This window comes from Falco naumanni, chromosome 6, assembly GCF_017639655.2.
Source record: "Falco naumanni isolate bFalNau1 chromosome 6, bFalNau1.pat, whole genome shotgun sequence".
Lineage (NCBI taxonomy): Eukaryota > Metazoa > Chordata > Aves > Falconiformes > Falconidae > Falco > Falco naumanni.
The window spans coordinates 82,253,342-82,277,153 of NC_054059.1; the positions used below are offsets into that span (position 1 = coordinate 82,253,342).

The following is a 23,812-nucleotide window of genomic DNA, read 5'->3' on the forward strand; positions in this document are numbered from 1 at the left end:
TGAGGTTTGCTTTTGATGAACTTTCAAAGCCATCGATGGGTTCATGGAGGTGCAAGTTCAAGAAGCATCATTGTAGAGGTCAATACACACCAAACGACACACCCCCCTGATCAGAAGGTATAAGCAGAGGGTATATGAAGCATGCAGTATGCAAGATGATGGTGCTATTAGAAAGTCCTTCATGGATAAGGTCTAGGGATTTTTGTTAGCCCAAACTGAATGTGCATTCATCATGGCAAAGTGCAGAGTGCAGTGCCAGAAAGGCAAAATTTTATCTCTGTGAATACCCTGAGCAGGCACCAGCCAGTCCTTTTAATGCACCATGGCCCATTGTGTGTAAAGAAAATGTCCATGTTTTAAGCCTTCAGTGCTTTCGTTTCACAAAACACTGTTCACAGGATAACTGCAGGCTGGAGCCATGAATCCATTTTGCCTTATTTACATGAATTTTCCACAGAGTCCTTCAGGAGGTATCATACTCAGCACTTCCCAAAGGAAATTATGGGTATAAAATTCATGAGAAATCCTGCTTTCTCTAGAGTATTAGTAGACATCTCTCTATTATGCAACCCAGGAATATTATAAACCAATAAATAAACCTTGACAAGAAGGATATTTCCCTCACTGAGCCAAGTATCCTGAAAGGTGTGGGGAGTATATGTGCAGTGTTTTTTAAGGATAGTGTTGGGGTTTTTTTTTATTCCTGAAATATCCACAGTGATTAAGATTAGAGCAGTACTGGCTTAGCCTCTGCAGCAACCGTAATACAAGAATATAATACCAATCTGTAATCACCCTTGTAATACACCTATTTTATTAAGCAATGTTAATAAGCCTTATATATGTCATGTCTTGGTAGAGCAGAGGAGGAATTTGATGGCTTAATGAAAGTGAGTCTTTCTAATTTTTTTCTGTTTGAACAGACTAAGGCCAGAGCTCATCTGAAAAGCAAGTTTGTATCTGAGCTCAAGCTTTCCAGTCTGTCCATTACAATGCTCAATGGAGAAGACATAGTTCTTATAAACTCTACAAAAGTGGAAGGTTATTTACAGCTGCATTTTTGGAGTTGCAAAACTATTTGGTATCACAGTTTGTGTTTCACAATTGTTTGTACTCCATAGATCTGGAAAGGAGCTAACCTAGCCGATGACTTTGAAAGAGAATTTGTATAAACATAAGCTGTAAATTAACTCCATTTACCTTCTAGACCTTATCTAAACCTGCATGTCCAGAGAAGGTACCTCATGGACTCGGACGGGCTGCGGAGCACAATCAGCACAATGTCAGTCACAGGTGGCTGCTCCTACATTTGTCATTTCTTCAGAGGCAGCATCTGGCACTTCACTGGGAACATCTCACACTGAGAGGAACTTTGTGAGGAGCAAGTCCTGAGATTCATGACAAAAACATGCCTTAGCTTCCTAATAATGCAGAGTTTTCAAAGATTGTTTACCGAAGATTTGTAAGATGAGATAATCAGGCATGAAAGGCTTAATTACATGGGATTTTTCTTAATATTAGAAGGCTGAATCAGCTCTGGATGTATAAAGAAGACTAGGAAGTGGTGTCAGAGCTGTTCTTTGCTGCCCTGCTTCCTTTCCGGGGTGCTCTCCTGTTTTCTCCCTGCCGCTGCAGGATGAGGCATTGCCTCACTTCAGCACACATCTCCCAGGGTGAAGGATGAAGCTGCACACAGCCTCTCGTCCCTCTTTGCTCCCTCTATGTCCCCCACCACCTATGTTGCAAGAAGTATCCTCCTTTTGTCCAGCAACACTTCCTGCTCTCCTCCAGTTTCCAGGATCTTGGGAAAACTAAGCGGGATGGGAAAAGGAAGAGGTATAGGTCATCTTCTGAATGACAAAAGGAGATTGCTGGGCCAGTCCAGGAGCCAGAGGAAATCCTCAGGGATCCCATTGTGCTCTTCTGTCTGTGGTCAAGGGTGATGGTGGGTGCAAAGATGCTGCAGACACCTTTGGTGAGTGTGCCTGAAGGAAGGGTCTCCCAAAATCACCTCCTCCCTTACTAAACTATTTACCAATATCTTCACCCTTCACATCCCAGTAGTTCCACTCTGAATTTGCTTGGCTTACCATTTCTTGTCTGTGCAATAGAAAAGTTATTTCCAAAATTCTCTTTGACCAACAGGTATTTTTACACTGTGACCATGTCCTAAGATCAGCACTTTCAGAGGTGTTTTATTGCACTTTAAGATAAGAGATATAAAGTGACACACCTTCTGCAGGTACCCATTGCAGGTTACAGCAAAAGCCTAATTGACAAATTTACACTGGGCACCTAATTTTCAGCTGGTTTTAAATCCCTCCTTTTTTTACTATGCAAAGTGTTTTCCCCACCTGTGTTTCCTTTGCGAACCCTCTGCAAAATTATAAACAACTTCTTGAACTGCAGACATCAAAACCAGAAGCACTATAAATCCTAGAATAAAAGCAACCTCTTCTTATTTAAAAGCTTTGTGTCTATGCAGCAAAACAACATTAGCTCCTTTGTAAGACCTTTATCCTGACAAAAATCATCTTTAGTTATTACCTACCATGATGACAAGCTGTTTTCGGTCACCAGCTGTCAGAAGAGAAACTGCCTAGTAAATAAAGCCATATACTTAAGTGTAATTTTTCTATCATTACAATAAAATGTACCTCGTTTGTCTGCATGGTTGATCCACTGATCGCACAGCATAAGGGATCTGTCCTCTTATTTTATTTATCATCCCCTGAACCTCCATCTCACTAGCCAATTGGCTGATTACCAACTTTTAGATTATCTTTGTGTTTATAGAAAAAACATTGCTACAATAGCATCAGGGCAAAACCTGATCCCTCTGTGACCGGACTAGAATCAAACCTGCTCAGCAGTGACTTCTATAAACACGTTTTGAGGCTGCCAGCCTATTCTTAATCCACTTGAGGTGTACCGTGTTAATTTTGTGCTTTTTACCCCCAGTTTTGTAATCAAAATGTCGTGGTGTACCAAGTCAGATGCCTCACAGATGCCTATTGCTTGCATACCGCTATCTTTATCAACTAAACTTGTAATCTCGTCAGAAAAAGAGCTATCAGTTTACTTTGACAGGACCTGTTTTCCATAAGCTTGTGTTGACTGGCGTTCACTAGGTGTCCCTTTTTATTTCTGAGGATGGGGGACTCTAGGGTATGAGGGAAGGGAGTTTGCCAGAGCACGTACATCTGCAGCCTCAAATTCAAGCACCAATTGTCAGCTTGTCTCCGGCAGACTACGGCAGCCTGAAATGGCCCTGAAGTTATTTTATGCTTTGCTCTCTCCAAATCAAGACTGTCCTGTCTGGAAATCCAAGGAGGCCTTTCTCAGTCTCTATATAAATAATTCTTTCATACAGCCAACATTATTAGTCATAGTGTGCAATCGGTTCTGTATTAGAATAGTAAAGAAGCCCACTGGCAGTGTGAAATGACTGATCTCCGGTGTGGATGTATCTAGAGCGCCGAGTCCCAACAGCCGTCTACCTTGAGGCATGGGAGAATTTAAGTTGGTGAGACGGAGGAGGGATTGGTGATATTAGGGAAGCTGACAATTTGTGTGACATGACAGCTCTTCTGCATGGACTGCACTTTCCTTTTTTTTTTTTTTTTTTCTTTTAACCATCAGCACCTTGCAAGTGAAACCGGTTTAGGTGCACTTATTATTTCTGTTCCTATTTCTATTTCTCTCTTTCTCTTTCTCTTTCCATTTCTATTTCTATCTCTATTTCTGTTACTATCACTATTACTATCACCACTATTACTCTTTTGTTTCAAGGGTGGTTGCAATGGCAACCAGGATGCCAGGATTGGACTGCACTTGGAAAATAATTAATTAGAAACAGTCTCAGTGCTGAGGACCCTGAAGCCTGAGTGGGCAAAGTGGACTGAGGTATGGAGAAAAGCTGTATTAGCATTCTATTTTGCATGCGAGGAGCTGAGGGGCAGAGACATTAAATGAGTGGCCTAAGGTCAGAGAGGGGAATTGGTGGCAGGATGCAGACTTGAACTGAGGACAGCTGATATCCAACCTAATGCATAAGCTGCATTACTTTCTCAGTGTTACCTGTCTCCATTTTTCTCTCTGAAACAGGCTTAGATAACAGCAATGGTGTCGTGAATTTTTCTGAGGACAGATAGCCAAGGGAAACGGGTGCTTTTTCTGATTTCATTTCCACTTGTTCCCATTGCAAGCTTTAGCGAGTTGCTTAACTATTCCCTGCTTCATGGCATTTTTGCCTCCAAAAGGGGTTAGCAAAAGCAGCCATTAGAGCTAGCAAGAATCTACTGTTTCTCTTTGAAGGGAAAACCTGAGTTTAAAAAAGAATACCAGAGATGTTGTGGGTATTTTTTTTAATTATGAAAACATTTTCTTTAGGATTATCACAATTTTTTCCAGAGTTTTGGGGGATTGCATAGACCCTCAGCCTCCTTGAAATGGGGTGCTGCAGGCAATATTTGTAGGATGTGCGAGATGGGAACCTTGACTGACCTCATGGTTATCTCCTAGGAGCATGAGATGACCAAAAACCTGAACCCCTGTAACCTCTTAGGGGCTGCCTCAGGTGGGGAAACCAGGCAATCCCAAGATCCTCACTTCCAACATAAGCTGGTACTGGATGAATTATTACTAAGAGGGACAATCACAGAGCAGGGAACTATTTGAGGAGGGAAAAACTGCCACAGAACATCTTATGCAGGATTTATGCACTTCACTGTACTTTTCCTATTAGAAAATAACTCTTGATGAGTTGGGAACTGCTCAGTGAAAAACCCCACTGGACATAGGAAGTGCATCACCACATTAAGCTGAAAAGCCTGCTTAAAAAGGCTAGAAGCCAAGCATCTCATCCAAGTTATTCAGGTAACACCTGCGGAGAAACAGGCTCTTCTGCAGGGTGATTCAGCCTGTCCTGCCATAGCTGTGTACGAAAAGTAAAGCAAAGCACCCTCCTGAGTGCATATCTGACGGTATTAACCAGAAGCAAAGGAGAATTAGATTAGAATAGACACCTAACTTTTAATAATTAGGAGTAATGAGTGTAGATGAAAGGTAGGTGGTCTTGGTTTTGTTCCTCCACTGAGTGTCTTGGAGAGCAATGGTCCGGTGCTTCCAGCTTCACGCAGTAAGGTGGAGGGCTGGTTAATCAGTGACTTGCATAAAAATATTCTTCAGTGCCACCTCTTGGGAGCAAAGGAAAATGTGTCTTATGTTCAGGGTTTATCTCATTTATGTATTGTCTCCATCCTAATTTTGACCTCTACACAGCCCAGATAAACATATAAATGTCTTCACACTGTTATCGAAATCAGCAAATTCTTTTATGCTCTGTCTGTGCGTATCAAGGAAGTCAAAGAAACCACGATTTTGCTCAACAGCAAGAAGCCTTGAATTGAAAGCTTCCCTTTCTGACAATTTCACCTGTCACAGTGGACCATGGCGCTCATCCTCAGAGAAACAGAGGTATTAGGACCCACAGCAAAGAACTTTTGATGCCATTCACTGGGGAATAGTGTTTCAGACTTCAGTATATCATATAATTTACCATGCAATTTTAGATTAAACAAGTGGATACTGAATCATCTTTGGACTAGTAAGCTACTAAGCCCAGTGGTGGACATGAAGATAAAAAGTCCCGATGGGCAAGTCTTAAAAGGGAGTCAGAATTTATGCTTCAGCTAATCATCGTTGTGGTGTCTGAAAACAAGAAGAAAGCAGGAGGCATAACAGAATGAAATGTAGCATCCTTCTCCCTGCAATGCACATCTTTTCTCTGGGATTAAAATAGGGTTTGCATTTTAAATTTTCATTTACTAAACAGAAAAATATTTTACTAGGAGGGAATGGTATTAAGGAGAAATGATTCTTTGTGTGCCCTCAGGCCTGGTGAAGACAGGATTTGATTTGCTGTGTTAGGCTGGAATCTGGATTGATACACAGAGATGAGAAGGTGTTTAATAAAATTTACATTTCATTTTCTCACTTGACACCAGTCTCCTGTCACTCACCGAATGAAGGGAATATGACAAATAACTTTTGTCAGCACCTAGACATAGAGGGGGGGAAGCAAGGGTGGGATATTTTTAGCATCATTCCCTTTGACAGCTGTGAGACTTGGCGTGTCTTGGGCACCGGCTTCATCTTTAATGTACTTCAGAACAGAGAGGTGTATCAGGAGGGAAAGCACCAATTAATCCAACCACACCTAATGTCCCTGGGTATGGACAAATGACCTAGTGGGGAATGAATGGGGTGACCTACACCTGAAGCAGCAGAGCATTTCAGTGCATGCTCCATGCTCAGCTCGCGTGCTGCTCCGCTCTGACATACACCGTTCCATCCGGCTGGAGTGCATCTTCCACAGCGCTGCTGAGGAGATCCACTCCCATGCCTTGGCTGTGTCACCTGTTTCTGGTTTTCTTCTTTCCCTAGTGATCCCAAGTTAAAGTGGCTGGGTTTAGTATTAAAAGCTTTTTTCCACCTGAACTGAGGTTTCTAATTGAGGAGCAAAAGTCAGAGTCCTAGTCAGCATCTACCTCCATGAGGTTTAACTGCACAAAGCAAGAAAGAGGGAGGTCTCTTGCAGGAGGACTGAGTATATATTCTCCTTTTCTTCTTTTCCTGTGAGGTACTACCCCTTATCTGTTCAGCTGAATTTTAAGTGAGATCCCTGTGTCCCACAGGACTCCCACAGAACTTGGAAAGCAACAAAAAATGTGTGGGGACATCTGGAAAAGCAAGGTGAACAAGTATTATTCCCTATTTGTCCTGCAACAAAACCTGGAAAATATCAGGCAGAACATTTAAAATAAAAGCAGAAGAAACTTGCTTTTTCACATGGGATATAGATAATTTGGTGTAACATGATATTAATGGCACACTTTCAGAGAATGGTTAGGGACAATAGGTCTACCCAATGGCCATTAGGAGCAACCGTTATAACCAGAAAGTCTTTTCTTGCTTAAAATAAAATCCAGGGGAGGTTCATTTCATATTTTCCCCTTTTCTTATACCCTTCCTCAAACATCCAGCACAGGCAGTCCTCAGTATGAGGGGTCTGGTTCAATGCAATATGGAAGCTATTCAGAGGTTTACCTAGCTTATGTTCATGGCCTTCTTCTGCCATAGTCTTTGTTTACAACTGCAGATTGAGCCAGGTTCATCGGCAGTAGGGACTATTTTTCATTCAGCTTGTAAAGTGAGGAAGAAGCTTTGAATTGAAACATCTGAAGCAAAGTTGACAGCATGCTGGGAGTATTTTAGGAGAAAATAATTCACTGATCTGTAGACCAAAAGAGAGGAACAGAAGCTTAGGTAGAGTCAGATTTTTCTTTCACATAATTTTGCAGTTTTGGGGGGTGGGGTGAGGTTGCCAAAATATTCACCTTAAGCATAAAGCTAGGGACAAACTAAGCTATTTTTATTTTATTTTTCAATTAGTTTGGGACCATTGTGTCTTTTTATTACTTTTTTTCTTTCCTTCTTCCCTACTTTTTTCCTTGTCTTTGCTGGTCAGAATGTGAAAGAAAAAAGAAAAGAGGAAAGGAAAAATAAATAAACCAAAAAGAAAGCAAAAGGAGAGTGTCAATATCTCCCCGAACAACCATCCTTCAAAAGCCATTTCAATTTCCAGTTTAAAAAAGAAAACTTTCTCTATGTCTTTCTATTTTCCTTTTCAGAAAATTCACTAATGAAATAGTTGCTCTAGTTTTCTTTTGTTCTTTCAAAACTGAAAATTTTGAAATGCCTTGGTGAGAGAGTAGAAGATTGTTGGCAGTTTCTTGGCAGCTCCAGACCTCCACACACACACGCACAGAGGTCTGAGCCAGTGAAAAGGAACTGTGATACCTACCAAAGGTGCTTCCTAGGCTGACCTCATGCTCCTAGGAACTTCACTGTCCCTCACTGCAGCCTGTCATGTCACCTAATATGTGAAATCTTATATCTCAGGTAGCACCCACCTCCTGTCCCCATCCCCCCAAAAAGCATACGGCTTTTACACACCATAGAAATCCCTGTGCAAACACCCTTGGCTTCTACGTTCTTGAATCTTGGAATGACCCTATGGTAGGGCCTGGCTTTTGTTCTTCCAATTGTCTTTATGTTGATCAACAAATCATCACTCGATGTTTCTCACATTTTAGTAGGTGCAAAGCTGGAATAATTTCAAGTCCTGGCAAATGTATAATGATTGTAAAAAAAATAAATCTAAGAAGCCTGTGAATCTGTATGACCAGGAGATACCCATAACCACCCTTGGAGTGTTGCATCATGCAGCTTTCCCGATCCAGTGAAGGTTTTCTCACACAGTTTCTAGTGCACTGAAGATTGGTTTTGAGTTTAATTTCACTCTTATTAAGTCTATTCATTCCAGAATCAGAAGATCACAAAAAAGCCTTCTGACCGGACACTTGCCTCCTTTATTTGCCATTTATACCTCTCATCCTATAGAAATAAATGCCATAATAAATGTCATAATAAATAGGGATTGGAAGTTATACCATATAGAGATGATGAAAGGGTTTATAATCTCATTGCTGTTATTTGGTTTCTATTTTTTTCCTTTTTTCTTTTTTTTTTTTTTTTAATTTCATCTTAGGCACACAATTCCTTCAACCTAGACTGTAATTAATTTTACTACATCACCAGTTATCTCTGCTCCCTAACCAGGCTTGTCATTTTAATTTTTCACAGGCTTTCTTTTTTCTGTCGGTGTGCCTGTTCCTGTATCTTCGTGAAGTCTCATCAACTGTGGCCCAAAGCCTTAGGCAAATTTGTCTGTAATGCACTCCTCTACTTCAGACATAAGAAGAGAAAATACTACGTCCACAAAATGGGGTGGGGGGTGGAGGATAAAAAGGAAGAAGAACAATTTTGACCATACATAGTCTGGGAATTCAGACAAGCCTTGAGAGCCTGGTTAGGAATAAGGCATCCTTTCAGCTACCCTCCTATTTATAACAATTAACGGAATTCAAGTGCTATTGGAGATGGGACAGGAAGAGATTAGCAAATCTAGCAAACTTCATTAAAATTTTGCTGTTGGCTGCAGTGGAATCAAACTTGTCAAATTTCACTGACACTTAACAAGATGGTCAAGAAAGACTTTGGGTCTCGGAGGATGGATCTGCACAGGTAGATGCAGAGACTTTTACATTCATTTGGCCTGCACATTGAAGGCTTCCTTGGTGTTCAGTGTGGGGAAGTTAGCACTTTGCTAAGCCTAAGTAGATGTGCTGGAAGGGCTTAATGTCCCTTGCAGGGCTGGCCTGAATGTGGGCTGAGCTAGAGCACAAGTCTTTGCCACAACATGCCTATAGGTTTCTTTGAAAAGCTGAGCTGACATCCTGGTGCTGCCTTTTCATGTGTCCTTGCAGAAGCTGGACTTTGAGTGTATAAACAAGTGAACTCCTTTCAGCTGAACGCCTTGCAGCTGGCCCAGAAGTCTTTAACAACCTCAAGTCTATCAAGGCACCCCATTCCTCATGGGTAACCCGCATCACACTGTGGGTTCTTCCTCTGGCTTCTTCCATTCCATCCCTACTCTCTTGCCCGCACATTGCCTTTTGGAATGTATAATATCTTCTTATCAAGGAGCATTTCAACACATGGATTTATCCGTAAAAAGTCCATGCAAAGGTGGAAGCCACTGTTGCCCTAATTATAGTGTAAGGATTAAGGAGAACTCAACAATGTAAAGACTAAGAATCTTGAGCAAGATCACCAAAAGTTCTGATGGCAAGGCAGTAATGACATGAAGGTGTTCTATAGGCCAAGCTGATATTCAAACTATTGTAAAATGAAGCTTCTGGCTTGGGACATGAGATGTGTGTTCTCTTTCCTTGCCCTGCCCAGGACACCCTGGAGCAGTCTGGGTATGTCTGTTCATCTAACCATACATTGCCTGTAAGAGCAAGAGGCTGGTTTTTTCCTCTGCCTGTCTAGATGGAAAAATTTCCAAAATAAACGTGGATCTTCATCAGCCACAAAGCAGTAGAATCCCATTTAATCCAAGTGTTGCTGAAGTCAGTCTAGAACCAATTATTTTTGGAAAAGATACCATCTCATTTTTAACCATGTTCTTCAACCACAAAGTCTCAGTCACATCTTTCTCTCTCATCACTACAGTGATTTTTTTCCTGATAAACAGGTTCCCCTAAATCTCTTATTTATTCAGGATTCACTTCTTGTTTGCACTAATTTTTCATTAGTTTTTGCTTCACTTTCTCCCCACTGCTTCCCCATGGTCCACCACTCACTCAGTTAATGTACAGTAGTATGGGAAATCAAGAGAAACAATGCTGCAATCAAAGATTTTTTAGCCCTGCTTATGCCTTTAGAAGTCTATACATGCAAGGCATTACTTATTCTGTAAACAAAGTATGGATAAATGCAAGGATTATGAATTAAAGGATTAATTAAAGCCCTTAACTGTTTCCGGTATGTCTGATTTTTCCCCCAAAAGAAGGCTTCATTGTATAATGTTTGCATATAATTTACATTCACTATTATTTGCATATTATTTGCATACATTCTGACATTTGTAATTATATATTATTTGCTTCCACACTGCTTGGATGTGATAGAGTCACTTACTATGTGTAGAATTACTGAAGGGGAGCGGAGTTTAGGGGATGGAGGAATTGTAGTTCTGCAGAGAGGAAAGGAATTATCCTACCACATGAAAGTATCTAAGACTTGATATCAGCTGTGATGGAAGGGAAGGGTCTCCAAATCATTTCACCAAACCTGGATGTCTCTGCAAGGTATAATTTTTTATTCGGACCCTGAATCACAAGACTTAGGGATCTACCATGTTGATTCACATAAACCACTATTTTGGCCTCTGCGGAAAATACTGTAGTAAATTGCTTTTCCATACCATGGAAGAGGTCAGAAATGCTGATCTGTTGCACTTGATAATGTAAGACCCTCATCCTCAACTGTCTTAAGTCAGAAAAGCTCCTGTGCAGTCAGCCAGAAGCCTAGCTCAGCATGGAATCCATCTGATTACACCAGAAAATGATGCTTATAAACACACCATAGTGTATAAACCAATGCTGGTGAGCATGCTTCTGTGCTTAGAGAACCGCGTAGCTCACTGACAAGAATCTGCACCTTATCTCCTTCAGCTTGAAGTGAACTGGTTTGTGGTTGTTTGGATGGTTTTTTTTTCAGATCAAGGTTTCTTACCTTCTCTTCCCCTGCTGATCTGGTCAGAAACCTCATCTTCCTGATGAAGTATTTTTCCTGCAGAGGAATATAAATTTTATCTTGTGCCACCAGGACACCTTGCAACCAAGAATTTTATGGTACAGAGAGGGCACAATAAAGTTCCTCATCTTCCAGCTCAGTAAAGCAAAACACAGGAATTCTCTGAGCAACCAAAGAACATCAACGTTATTATTATCATTCATAAAGAGTAATGTTCATAACAAGCCAGTGATTTAAGGCTGTTTGAAAACAATGCCATGGTGAAGATTTAACTCAGCAAAATGATTTAAAAGAAATTTTAAAAAATCAACAAAAACCAACACAGATTTCACAAGGGAGGAATAGAAGCACTTATTCAAGTCACAATGAGACGAAAGTTGAATACATGTTTGTTTTTTCCTCAGAAAAAGGAAGAGATTTATGCACACAAAACTAAAAGCATGATTGGAAGAAATGGGAAAACTCCTATATATTTGCATATATATATTTATATATATGCATACATACCGATCAGCATTGTTCTAGACACTAAGAACTACATCAGTGCTGGTATATTAAAGTGTCAGAAGTCCAATCATCTGGACTGTTAATTGGTAGGCTAACCCCTGAATGCTTTTGGATGTAATCTCAAAGCTGACCTGGTTAGCCATCTAACACTCCCCCAAACAACACTTGGAGAGAGTTTTAGAGGTGTCAGAAGGACTGTTCTCAACAGGCAGTTTTAATGCATCCATCCTGTTTTAGAAGCTAAGAAAGGTCAACACTGACATGGCCAGAGTCTACCAGCTGGCTGCAGATCCAAGGGGTTCATTTGTACGTGTGGCCGTCTGGCTCCCTGTGCCAATATGTGTCTGTTTTTCTCTGACCACAGAGACAAAAGACTCAGCTTCCCATTGACTATGAGGCAAAGTCTGCTTTGTCAGTGGTCCACCATCTCACATCACTTCTCTTACACCTCTGCTGCTACCACAGCAACATGCTCTCCGACATCATTCTGATGGTTGGGCATCCTTTCAGACATTTCTCTTTCCTTCTTGTAACCAGCTGAAGGCTGAGGAGCATCCTTCTGGCTGGAGCATCCCGGGACAGTTGGCTGCTGAAGTTGCAGAGAGTCACCAGGAGATGTTCCTCCATATAGCTGTTGGTGACTATCACTTTTCCTAGCTGAAGCAAGGGTGTCTCTGTCACCTGTCTTACGCTGCACAGTGCTCATCTTTCTCACTGGCTTGGCTTCACAGGGCTGCAGGTTCAGCTCCTCCAGTTGTCCTGGGGCACATCCTACTGCTCCAGTTCCTTCCATATCTGTGAAAGCAAGACTTATTTGTGCTTTACAATAATTGTCAGACCCCACCATTGTGTTCCTTACCCTTTGATGCCTTTACTGCATGTTAAAGACATTAATGAAAAAGCAATTATTGTTGGAGAAATAATTACAAATGGCAACAAGTTTTAGTTGACAGAAACAAGTTGTTAAAACTGAACAACCGTGAGCTGTTCCCAGAAATAAATATAAAACAACCAAAACAGCTGGTTTGTTCTTATTGATACACTAACAGCTTCTAGAACATCTTCCAATGGTTAACAAGTATTTCAGGGAATGCTCAATAATAAAAGTATATAGAATTCAACTGGTTAATAAGCTGTGTATTGCTAAGACTGTTAATAAATTTAATACTACATATCTATAAAATATATCAACTCTCTATGAATCAGGCTATAAGGTCAGGTAGAACTTTTGATTTCCAACATTTGAATCCTACTCAAGGCAGAGCCAGTAACCTGCAATGCTGATCAAAAAATTATATTGAAAAAATGCAGAAAAACCAAAATATATACTATATATTTTTCATGTGGAAATTAAAAATGTTTACATCTTAATAAAACAAGCATTTATCAACCACAGAAGCAGAATTGCTTGTAGTGTTACAGCAGATGACTTCTGAGTTGACAGGGTGTGTTATCACCTCAGTGCAAGGTTGGCAGCCTGCTTCATCCGGATGCTGAAAAACATTTGTAAAATTCTTGCAAACCTCTCCCTTCCCCCTTGAAAATAAAATGAAACCAGTCCAGACCCAAACCTTTATACTCATGTGTTAGTGGACACCATCAGCTTCTGTAGTCCCTTCATCAGCATATATTATAGGTCCTTACCACAAATGAACCAAGAAAATGTTACCACTCCTGATTTTTCAGGTTTGTCCTTGAACTTTAACCCTTAGCAGCCTGTGACATTTAGCCCTGTGGTTCATCAGACCTTCTGGCCAGATTCATTCTCTTCTCACTTTTCTGTAATGTATTAATTGGAACTCTATTTGCTGGAATCATTTTCATAGAAACATAGAATCATAGAATGTCTCAGGTTGGAAAGGACCCATAAAGATCATTGAGTCCAGCTCCCTGCTCCTCTCAAGAATACCTAAAACTAAATCATATCTCTAAAAGCATCATCCAGATGCTCCTGGGACTCCTTGAACTCTGACAGGCATGTCAATGACTTTATGCTTGTACTCACTTTTCCTGTTGAAGAGTGCTGGCTTTTATTCAACTTGTACAACCTCTAGCTTTCAATTTCAGGATTGTACCTTTTGGAAGTTCACTGGAAAGTTGTCAGAAAAATTTCAGTAGCCACACATGTTTCTGTGTGCAACAGTTTTCCTTCTTGAGATTCCTTTAACATTAGATAGCTGGCTGTTTTAAAGTACAAATTACATACATCGCTGGGTTCAGTTTTCTGCTTTATAGACATAAACAAGATGATCAGGTCACGATCCCCTATACCAAAGCTTCATTTAGTTCCTGATATGTATTGATGCCCTCTTCATCTTCAAAGGTGCCATTTTCAACTGTGAAAATAGGCCTTTTCAAATGAGTTTGAATGAATGGAGGAAGCTAAATATTTTCTAGATATAAGCCGTTTCAAGGATAAAATACTGCCTTGAGATTTATATGACATAGTAATCTAAAATATCCTGATTTTTTAAAATTAAATACAAACTATTCAGTATCATTAAAGCAGACGATTAACTGGATTAAGTACCAGCTAACAGACAGAGCTCAAGCCGTGATAATATATGGGAGACAATTCTCAGAGGTGGGGGTGCCTGGCAGTACTGGACACAACCACTAAAACAGAAGATGTTCAGTGTTTCCACCAGTGATTTGGAATTAAAACTAAAATTTATTCCAATGAAATTTTGTAAAAGGTGGAGAAAATGACAAACTTTTAGAAAGGAAGGAGAAGCCGACCGGAGCAATCTAGGAGCAAGGGACGCACACCCTATTTGCAGAATGGACAGCCTCTTCAGGAATGCAACAGCAGTTTCTGGGCAATGGTGGCCAAGGAGTTCAGGATAAGGATCAATCAGGTACACTACCTGAAAGGACTGGAAGCTGAAGTTAGGAAATGTGATCTGTTAGAGGATACAGCTTTTCAATGGTGAAGGTGATGAACCAGCCAAATAAATTGCAAAAAGAAAAAAGAAACACTATGTTCACCTCCAGGTGCCGTTCTGTTAGCCATGTGTTAGTCAATCAAAAGTTATTTAATTCAAGAGAGAGATAATTATGTGAATCTGAGGAGATTTTTTGTTACACCAAGGTCAGACAAGGCAATATCTTGATCCCTTCTCCCCTGCAGTACTGCACATCTACGCATACAGCTTTCTTCTTCATCTCCATCCTCAGCTACTTGTTCTGGGACAACAACCAGGGCCCTGACCTTCGTTGGACTCCGCACTGTATAAGCACCTACCAAACAGAAAAACTCTGCCTTGCAAGACTTACTGTAGTGATTAATAATAAAGTCTCCAAACACTTAATTGCATTAGAAAGGTGGGATTTCTTATGGGGGCAACAGCTACAAAGCAAAAACTAAACAAAAAGGGCTGCAGCTTTGATTTCCTCTCTCTCTCTCTCCAAAGCCAACAGTACTTTAAATAAGGGGAAATCAAACATTAAACATTTCCAAGTCATATGTATTAAATTCACTTAAGATATTGTTACCCTTGTTTAGATTTGAACATATCGGGGAATCTTTTTTTTTTTTTTTTTTCTTGCAACTATTCCTAAAAGACTTTAAGTGGCTGGATTGCCTTTTTCTGACAAAAAAAAAATCTTTCCATGAATTATTTACACGACGGCTCCAATCAACGCTATACCTGTCAGCCTCCCCAGCCAAAATGAAAGTTCACTATGTAAAGGTGCCAAGGGAGAATGGCAGCCTCCCACTGCGAGTTTATAGACAGAACTAAGTCAGCACGCATTATGTGTCAGAGCCGACATCAGACAGAATCAGATCCTTTGATCTCAGACCTCCACAGGAAGCTTAGATCTCAGACAAATTAGATAAAAAATGAATTTATAGCAGATATGTATCCTAAGGCACACAGCTGAACGCTGTGTTTTGGAGGAGTACAGCAAATATCAAAACACATAAACTGCAGAATTTCCTCTCTCCTTCTCCCTCTCCCTCTGCTTTTGTGATGGATGCTAATTAAAAGGAGATAAAACTTCAGCTCCTCTCTTCCTGCCTCTTATGTAATCCACAGGCTTTGGGAAGGAGGAGGAAGAAGAAATTCCCAAAACAGAATAAACGGGTGGTTCAGCGGGGTTATTCGAATGCCCTTAGATCTGTGCTGTTGGCAGGTGAGACAAAAAAAAAAAAACCAACAAAAAACAACCACACCACCCAGTCCTGTAAGAACATTTCACACTTGCAGAGAGTGGAGCCGGTGCTTTGTGCTGCCAGCCACAGGCCCCTGAGGCTGTCTGCGTTTCCATGACCTCAGAAGACGTCGTGTTTGATCAGCAGATGATGAAAAGACAAGTCTCGAGGAGGTGTGCGGGAAAACGGGTGTTTGTGGCAGGTCCCTGGAGAGTAAAGGGGGTCACTGAGTAGGGTGGGTGGGAATGGAGCTGCTGTGGGGTGCTGGCTTGGGCTCACTGCTCAGAAAGCATGGCATGAAGGTCCAGCGAGTGGTTCAAGGTAACACAGACCATGTAAATGAGCCCTGCTTGGTTTTTTTCTACCTCCAGCATACCTCACTGCAGTCCTCCACAGACTGCAAATCCCTCCAGAGCTTTGGGAATGCTGGTCGCTGTCCTGCTCCAAAAACACTAGGTGAAGTCATGGACTCACTGAGGGCAAGGGGGATTATGCTGCTCCCTTCAGTGCAGCCAAGTTTTTACACTGCATGTATAAAAGGAGATAAAATGACATATAGAAAAATACCAAGGAGGACAAGGAGGTAATAAAGTGATAGACCTTCTGAGAAGAACTATGTCACTGATCCTATACAAACCTATAGTTTAACAGACCTAAAATGACTCTCAGTACTCAACTGTTTAAAAATTTGAATTATTGTGGAACTACACTCTCACCTCCTGCTATAGGCACACCACTTCTATTTTCTCCTTGATTGTAGCAAGGCTGGATGTGAGCTGCATGAGGCTGCACTTGTTTACGGGGTCCCTTGGTACTGGCCTGCTGTACATCAGCCTGTTCCATCCTCGTTGCTGTAACGAAACATACAGTCACATCACTCTCAGTCCATCCTCAGCTCAGCAGCAATTATTAATTCAAGCAACAATATATTGCTGGGGAATTAACAGGTAACCTAGAAGTGTTCTTTCTGTCCCAAAGTGGAATGTTCATACCATCTCACATTTTGCTGTTAGGATTCCCACCTGTTGTCTTGGGTAGAAGAACCCTTCCTTATGTTATTACCATGTTCAGTAATACTAGAAATTCAGACTTTATTGCAGTTAGTGCTCATGGTGCAGTTTAGAAGAAAGACCCTTTAGCCTGGATTTGCAAACTTACTTGCAAGCAAAACTTTTGAAAAACTAGTAAAAAGGTCTTGAAACAAGTGGAGATGTCTTACTAGCTGGGATGTGCATTTACTCCTCCGCTACTGGTTACCTGTACATTTGGCTAGGTCCCAGCTTCAGTTAGCATATCTGAAAGGCCAAGTTATTAGTAACTTTCAACATATCCAGCACTTTGAGGAGGCTGTTTGGCAATCAAACCACCAACAGTTACAGTCACAGTTACATCTTTTTATCTTCAGTTCTTCTCTTACACAAATAACTTTATGCCTTCTGCAGTGAGAAAGCCTCCTTGTGGTTGCTGTATTTGTTTTAAGATCAATGCTAAAAAGGAGACAACCTTAATGTAAATTAGTAGAGGTGTGGATTTGCTTGGGGGAGAGCTCCAGAGAAGCTGAAGCCCTCCCACTATTGCTTTGACTCCTGTGATGCTGATGGTGTGATGTGAGCATGGCCGTGCTGCTGCCTCTCTGACATCCACACTGCAGCTGTGTCTGGTCCCTGGTCAGCTCCAAGGCTTTGCATAACCTTACCACAGCAAGATATTTTGCTTTGTCATCCTTCATCAGGACAATGCAGTGCTTGGATGGATCATTGAAATCATAGTGAATATTTCCTTCATTTCTCAGTTCCTTGCCTGCACTATAGAAATCGGATTTTCATCATGTTTCACATACAGTTAGTACTTTTTCCATCCAGGACTCAGGCAACAGATAGGCACGAACCTGTGTAAATGTGAACTACAAACCATACTGCTAATGACTGAACTTCTCAGGGCTGTCTTTGAGTGCCATCATCTGAATCCGGTTGTGGCCACTCAGAAGATTTGTTAAATACAATCGAGAGTCTGTAAGTGTATATTTTAGTGGGTATTTCCAACTTACTGTTGCTTTTGCTCTTCTTGAACCAGCAGAGTGCAAGAGCGAGGATGAATGCAGATGCTGCTGAACTCAGTATGACAACAAGGATCATGCTGGCCTTTGCTCCCATGGGGACAGGAAAGATGGTAAAAGGCTGAGACAGCACAGTAAACTTAGCCCCTGAGAATTCAAAGCAGTCAGAGTTTATTATGAAAGCAAGAACACTGGTTTCACAGCTAAAACACCATGTTGTAGCCTTTCAACATTGATGCTGCTGTTAAAAATATATGCAGGAACAACCCGTAAGTCTGTCTGTCTCCAGATCCAACGTTAGCGAACAATATTTATTTAGAACTGAGTACCAGGACAAACCAAATACGTAACAATACTCCTCCAACGTATGTTTCAAGCTTTCAGTGCTTCCTGAAGCAGATGCAGTCTCTTTGTGTTTAACAATTCTTAACATTTCTTCCATGTATTTGTTTAGCTGACTACCAAACCCCAAAAATACATTCACAAAACATCTGTTTCTGAGGACAAACAGATCAGGCCCAGACAGAAAACATGCTCATTCTGCCTAGCAAGGCAGAGAAACTGTTTGCAACAAGAAAGGTGCTAAGTCATGCAGTTTTTACAGGCTATACCCGATTCATACCAGTATAAGTTATGGGGAACCTAGAAACATTCACTAACGTTAAGCTTAAGTCCATGATGCAGAAAACTCCTGGCAAACTTGCTACTATTTCCACTGTGCAGAATGAGCATTATAAATAAAAAATGTCAGTGTCCTTGCTGTTAACATGGCAAGTGTTTAGTGTCTTGATGTACACAATGCTTTTCACCCAAAGAACCCAAAGTTTTCTGTAAATGAAGTCAGAATCAAGCCAGCCACTACTCCTAGTTTCTGCGGTCAGGAGTTCATTTGATCTCAGCATCTCAGCACCTTCAAGGACTGGAAGATGCTTAATACTGCCATTTTAAAAAATCATAAATATGGAGAGCTTTTGGTTCCCTGACTCACTTCCAAAAAGCATGTTGAATGGAAATGTGCCTGGGAAGAACAGGAGTTTACAAAACTGGCCCTGACACTCCATAGACCAATTTGAAGGATGTGGATTAGCACATCAACTCATTACCTGTCTTACTACTACCTGACTCCTTATGATTCCCAACCCCACAATCCTAATCCTTTTGACAGATGGATATTTCTTTTACGTGTTTGAGTTGCACTTTTAGTAAAAATGTAGAAACCCTTTTTCCTTCAAGTCATTAAAAAAAATTCAGAAACACTGTCAGATGGAGGCTTAGAGACTAGGGTGAGTAGCTGTAAGTACTTCTATCTGAAACTAATTAGATTTGTGTCAACGTTGTCCACTTGAACAAATCAGAGCTTCATCAGAACAATGTGGGAAGCATGTTCCAGTTGGGAAAAATTTGCCTGCAAGTACAAACACATATGAATTTCAGTTGAGAAGTAATCTCACAGATATCAAGGACTCTACACAGGTGCTTAAAGGTGCTTTGCACTACTCTAGTAGTTTGGAGTAGACTGCTATTGGTTTAAATGGAAAGTGGATATACCAGGCCCATTGGGATCTATATCAGTTAAATGAATATTACTGTAAAACAAGGAGCAAGACTATGCAATGTTGTTATGAATAGTCTGCTCTCCCCAGGAGCTAACACTGAAACATTTGGGATTATTGCATTCAGTGTCAGCTGCATCTTCTGAGCTGTCTCCAAACAGCAAACTGTGCCAGGGTACACATAGAAACCTAGTGATGAAAGCGTATCCCAAACATCTACTATTTGATTGTTTAATTTTTGTTTGTTTACCTCAAAAATAAGCAAGTATCTTCAATAAGAACCTGGCAGTATAAAAGCCTTTATACTGTCTCCAGCACAGTTCCCAATAACAAACAAGCAAAGGGAATTGCTTCTTTGGAGTGTACTTTTGCTATGTGTATTAGAAGTGTACAGTACTCTGATTTACAGAGGTGATACCTACATGGAGGCATCAGCCATCCGCATTGCAAGCTGTAAATATCTCTTTGCAACTCTCTGATGGGCTAAATCTTTCAGAAAAGGGATCTCCTTTTGATCTTTGTTCAGAGGAAAGATTTTTATGACCTCCCTGAAACAGCTTTCTAAACACATTTCATTAAGCTGCACTTCCTACTAAAGAGTCGGATCCTCTGAGGTGCTCGATTCCCATCTGCTGTCACCGAAGTGAAGGCAATGGGAGCTGTGGGTGTCTGGCAGCATGCACCCTCAAAATGAGCATATGTGCCCCTTAAAACAGGAATGTGTGCCTCCTTTAAAACCCACCTCCAAGCACCTCCTGCACCCCAGTTCTCGGTTTGCAAAGCCACGAGTGACACTTGATGTTGATTAGTCCACTTGTGACTAGGAGGAACAAAGATTTCTCATTAAAAAAACCCACCTGGATCATCATTTATTCCCAGGATAGGAAGGGATTTTTTGGGCTATAAATCCCATCCCATTCCATTGTGTCTACCACGTTGTACAATACCACCCACAAGTGTATTGACGTCCATTCAAAAGCAGTTTGATCTGCTCTCACTATTCCTACCTTTTAAGATAAGCTGTTCAGAAAAATACAGTCTAAATGTTAGTAACCTTCTTCCAATTTTATAGCTCAAATTTTTTTCATTAGCTACTTCCAACTGGCCACTTCACCAGTCTGATGTATTTCCCTCTCTGTTGTTTTTTTTTTTTTTCTGGCTGAAAAAAGCCATGCTTTCTTGGAGTTATCTAATTAAAAATGCTCAGTCTGTACCTATCCTATTTTGAGATCATCTCCGAACATGCGTAAACGAAGTTATGTTCAGCACTTCAAAGCAGTACTCATCAGGGTTTCATGCAGTGGCATACACATTGCCTTACCTTTCCTGGAAAGATTTCTATCTGTCCTTCCTCGGCTTCATTCCACCTGATGGGTCTCGTTTTATATATATGAGATATTTATATCTGCATCTATCTAGATATATAGATAGATAGATATGTATGTGTATGCACTACCAGAATAGAGACTTTACGTTTAGTCTTAGAACACCTATATCTTAATATGTCTTTGGACTACACACCAGACAGCATGTTTCTGCTTCTCCGTTTACTTGCCTCAACAGTCATTCTGAGACAAGAAACCACCACTTTGACCCCTATATACATTCAAAGCCCCATTTGTAGACACATTCAGGCTCCCAAACAGCTGGACAGGTGCTGCTCTTGTGCAGCTGCCCTGAGGCTTTTACAAGCCAGAGTTCACTCCGTGACTTATCCCCAAGGTGCCAAATGCCCCTCAGTTGGTATTTCTAAGGAGATGTAGGCACACCTGCCTTGTCAACATTACTGGGTTGCTCAGGGGCCTTGTACAAGCTGCATAACCTGTTGCACCCATAAAGATGACCAGGTGCAGACAAACGGTCGGTGAAAGGCACTATGAAAATAGCTGGGAGCACAGATGGAAATTGTCTGAATGCAAACAGGAAAAAAAGAGGGAATAAGAAGACTCAGTTTAAAGGAAAAAGTTTGCTCTTGGCAGCTTATCTGACCTTTAGTACCTGTTTCCTACATGGGATATATAGCTAAGGAATCCGGGGAGATAGAGGCACCTTTCTCTGGCAATGCTTCTCTATACTGACTCATCTTGATTTTGGGGATCTTGCATGAATAGCACAGGAATCACCCAGCTCTCTTGCTGCCTGGGTAATGCCAGCTCGGATGTGTAACAGGAGTCAGGCTGTTTAGAGGTTTGGCATTGCTCCACTCATTCAAACAAAGCTTAGCTCCCTTTTTATAAATTCAGACCACCTGTAGCAGGGTTTTGAGTTCAGTTACCAAATCAAAAAACCATGCAGAAAACAGAGCTTACCTGGAGGTGATGTGACAGTGAACACAAGTTTCCAGTTTGTACCTGAGCTGGAGACAGCCAGACTGGAAAAGCTTGCACATCCATCTATGACCTGCACTTGGGTAAGCCCTGTAGAGTAATATAAAAATTACATTGCAATTAAGACTCCCCAGACAAGTACCACCTCAGCCCCTCAGAGAGCCCTTGTAGCTTTAAGGGGACTTTGGAAAGACTAAATTCAGTGCCCTTCCTAATTGTAAACGTTTTGTCTAACCCCAGAAATTTCATATGGGGTAAGGTCTCCAGAGGTACTTCAGCACCAATATCCTGATAGATTGGAGGACTTTAGCTTTTGAATTTCGGTTCTTTGAGTTAATTGTGAAATGGCATTTACTGTACGTATCCATGTTGTAGGAGTACAACATGAATACAGATGTTAAAGGGATCAAGCAAAGGTAAGAGGTGTTACACAGGTGCACTAGAAAGTTCCAGGCACTCATCTTTTTGATTTAACCCATGTCTTGTGTGACTAAGCGTGTCACCAAGGTTAGGAGAGTATTAGCGAGTGACTATTTTCTGTCCTAAAGGGATGGTCTCAAGGAGCCAGCCCCTGTAGCAAAGGGAAAAGAGCTGACTGTTTTAACTTTTTTTCTGATTTGTAGGTATTTCACCTCATCATTTGGGCATATCCCTCCTGTCCTACTGTTAAATCACTTTGAACTTTTCTCCAGCCCTGTCAGATGCTTTGAAAGGGATCTGGCCATGAAAAATGTCTGTGACGACTGTGATCGTACAGGGACACTTTCAGCAAGAAACCTGGCAGAGGAAAGTTCCAGGGGGGGTATTAAAATGAAGCCCAGGAGACCTCGTTTCTCCATCACTTTACTTCTTGTTCAAAGCTATCAGGGAATGCATTCCAACCCAACATTTATACTTGCCGTGGCTGTTATTTTTGTAGGCTCTTTTTAAAAGTTCTGATTTACTTTGCAACTAGATCTCCATTTTATTGTGTGTATCTTTGAGCACCCAGCCAAGTCCTGGCCTTTCAGCAATGCTGACCAGGTCTGGGCTTCATTCAGACTCTTGGGGTGAGAGGGGTAAAATCTTAAAGACTGACAAATTTCAAAATGTTGGTTCAGGTGGGGGTGAGAAGTCAGAACTTCCTTAGGATGCTGGACTTGCTCCAATGATCACAAACACAGATTTTGCCTGCTCAGAGACAACACATAATAACTATTTGCTTTATGAAGCAGGTGGTTTGACATTTTATTGCAGTTAAGCATCACAGGTGAAGGTACATAAAGCCTGAATATGAGGAGGACATTTCTGCTCTGCCACTCTCATGCCCAGGATATTGAACAAAGTGGTGAGGTAGCAAACATCTTCATGAGACATTTTGCGATCACAGATGCATGGGAGCGTTCAGCAGGTGGGGACAATGCTTTTGATGGTAGGCAAGACTGCAGGACACTTTCTCTTTGGTTTTATCCCATTTTTCATGCTTACACCTATGTGATACAAACTAAACAGTGCCAGGATCTATTCTTTGGTACTGAAGAACCAGCATGTCCTGGCTCTTCAACTCTTACAGACTCCAAACAGAGATGCTGCAATGCAAACTGCCTACTGAGATTACTTCCTTGCTGCGTTGACTTCTAAACTATGGCCAGAAATTGCCTGAGACAAGGTTGTGGGCAAAAGTATGCCACATTTTAATGATTTAGCAACAGAAATTTTGGTTTCCCCTCTCCATGATCTGGTACTGTTTAACTTACTAATATCCCAGTTAGTTTTGACCACATAGATGTTTTTCTATTTTTGTACAGCCTCTAGCACACCAAAGCCCCAATTTAATTGTGAGTCTCCAGGACCAGCTGTGAGGTATAAATAAGCAGTAATTTACACTGTGAAGAGACCTGGTGGAGATGTGGGAATCTACATTTCTCTAATTGCTCCAGCCTGATCCTGGCTCATCTATTTATCTACTATGCATATGATCCTTCTTATGACAGTATCTGCCCAG

General features: G+C 41.1%; 1 protein-coding gene across 3 annotated transcripts in view; it reads right to left on the reverse strand.

Moving 5' to 3' along the window:
* Nucleotides 1-11,397: 11,397 nt before the first annotated feature.
* Nucleotides 11,398-23,812, reverse strand: part of PKHD1 (PKHD1 ciliary IPT domain containing fibrocystin/polyductin) — a 275,282-nt gene continuing 262,867 nt past the window's right edge. For all 3 annotated transcript variants that reach the window (XM_040598035.1, XM_040598036.1, XM_040598034.1), the window contains 4 exons: nucleotides 21,811-21,918; nucleotides 17,940-18,095; nucleotides 16,609-16,743; nucleotides 11,398-12,531 (listed from right to left, as the gene is read on the reverse strand). In XM_040598035.1, the coding sequence (XP_040453969.1) occupies nucleotides 12,179-12,531; nucleotides 16,609-16,743; nucleotides 17,940-18,095; nucleotides 21,811-21,918 (752 nt within the window). In that variant the 3' untranslated portion in view covers nucleotides 11,398-12,178. The remainder of the gene's footprint in view (nucleotides 12,532-16,608; nucleotides 16,744-17,939; nucleotides 18,096-21,810; nucleotides 21,919-23,812) is intronic.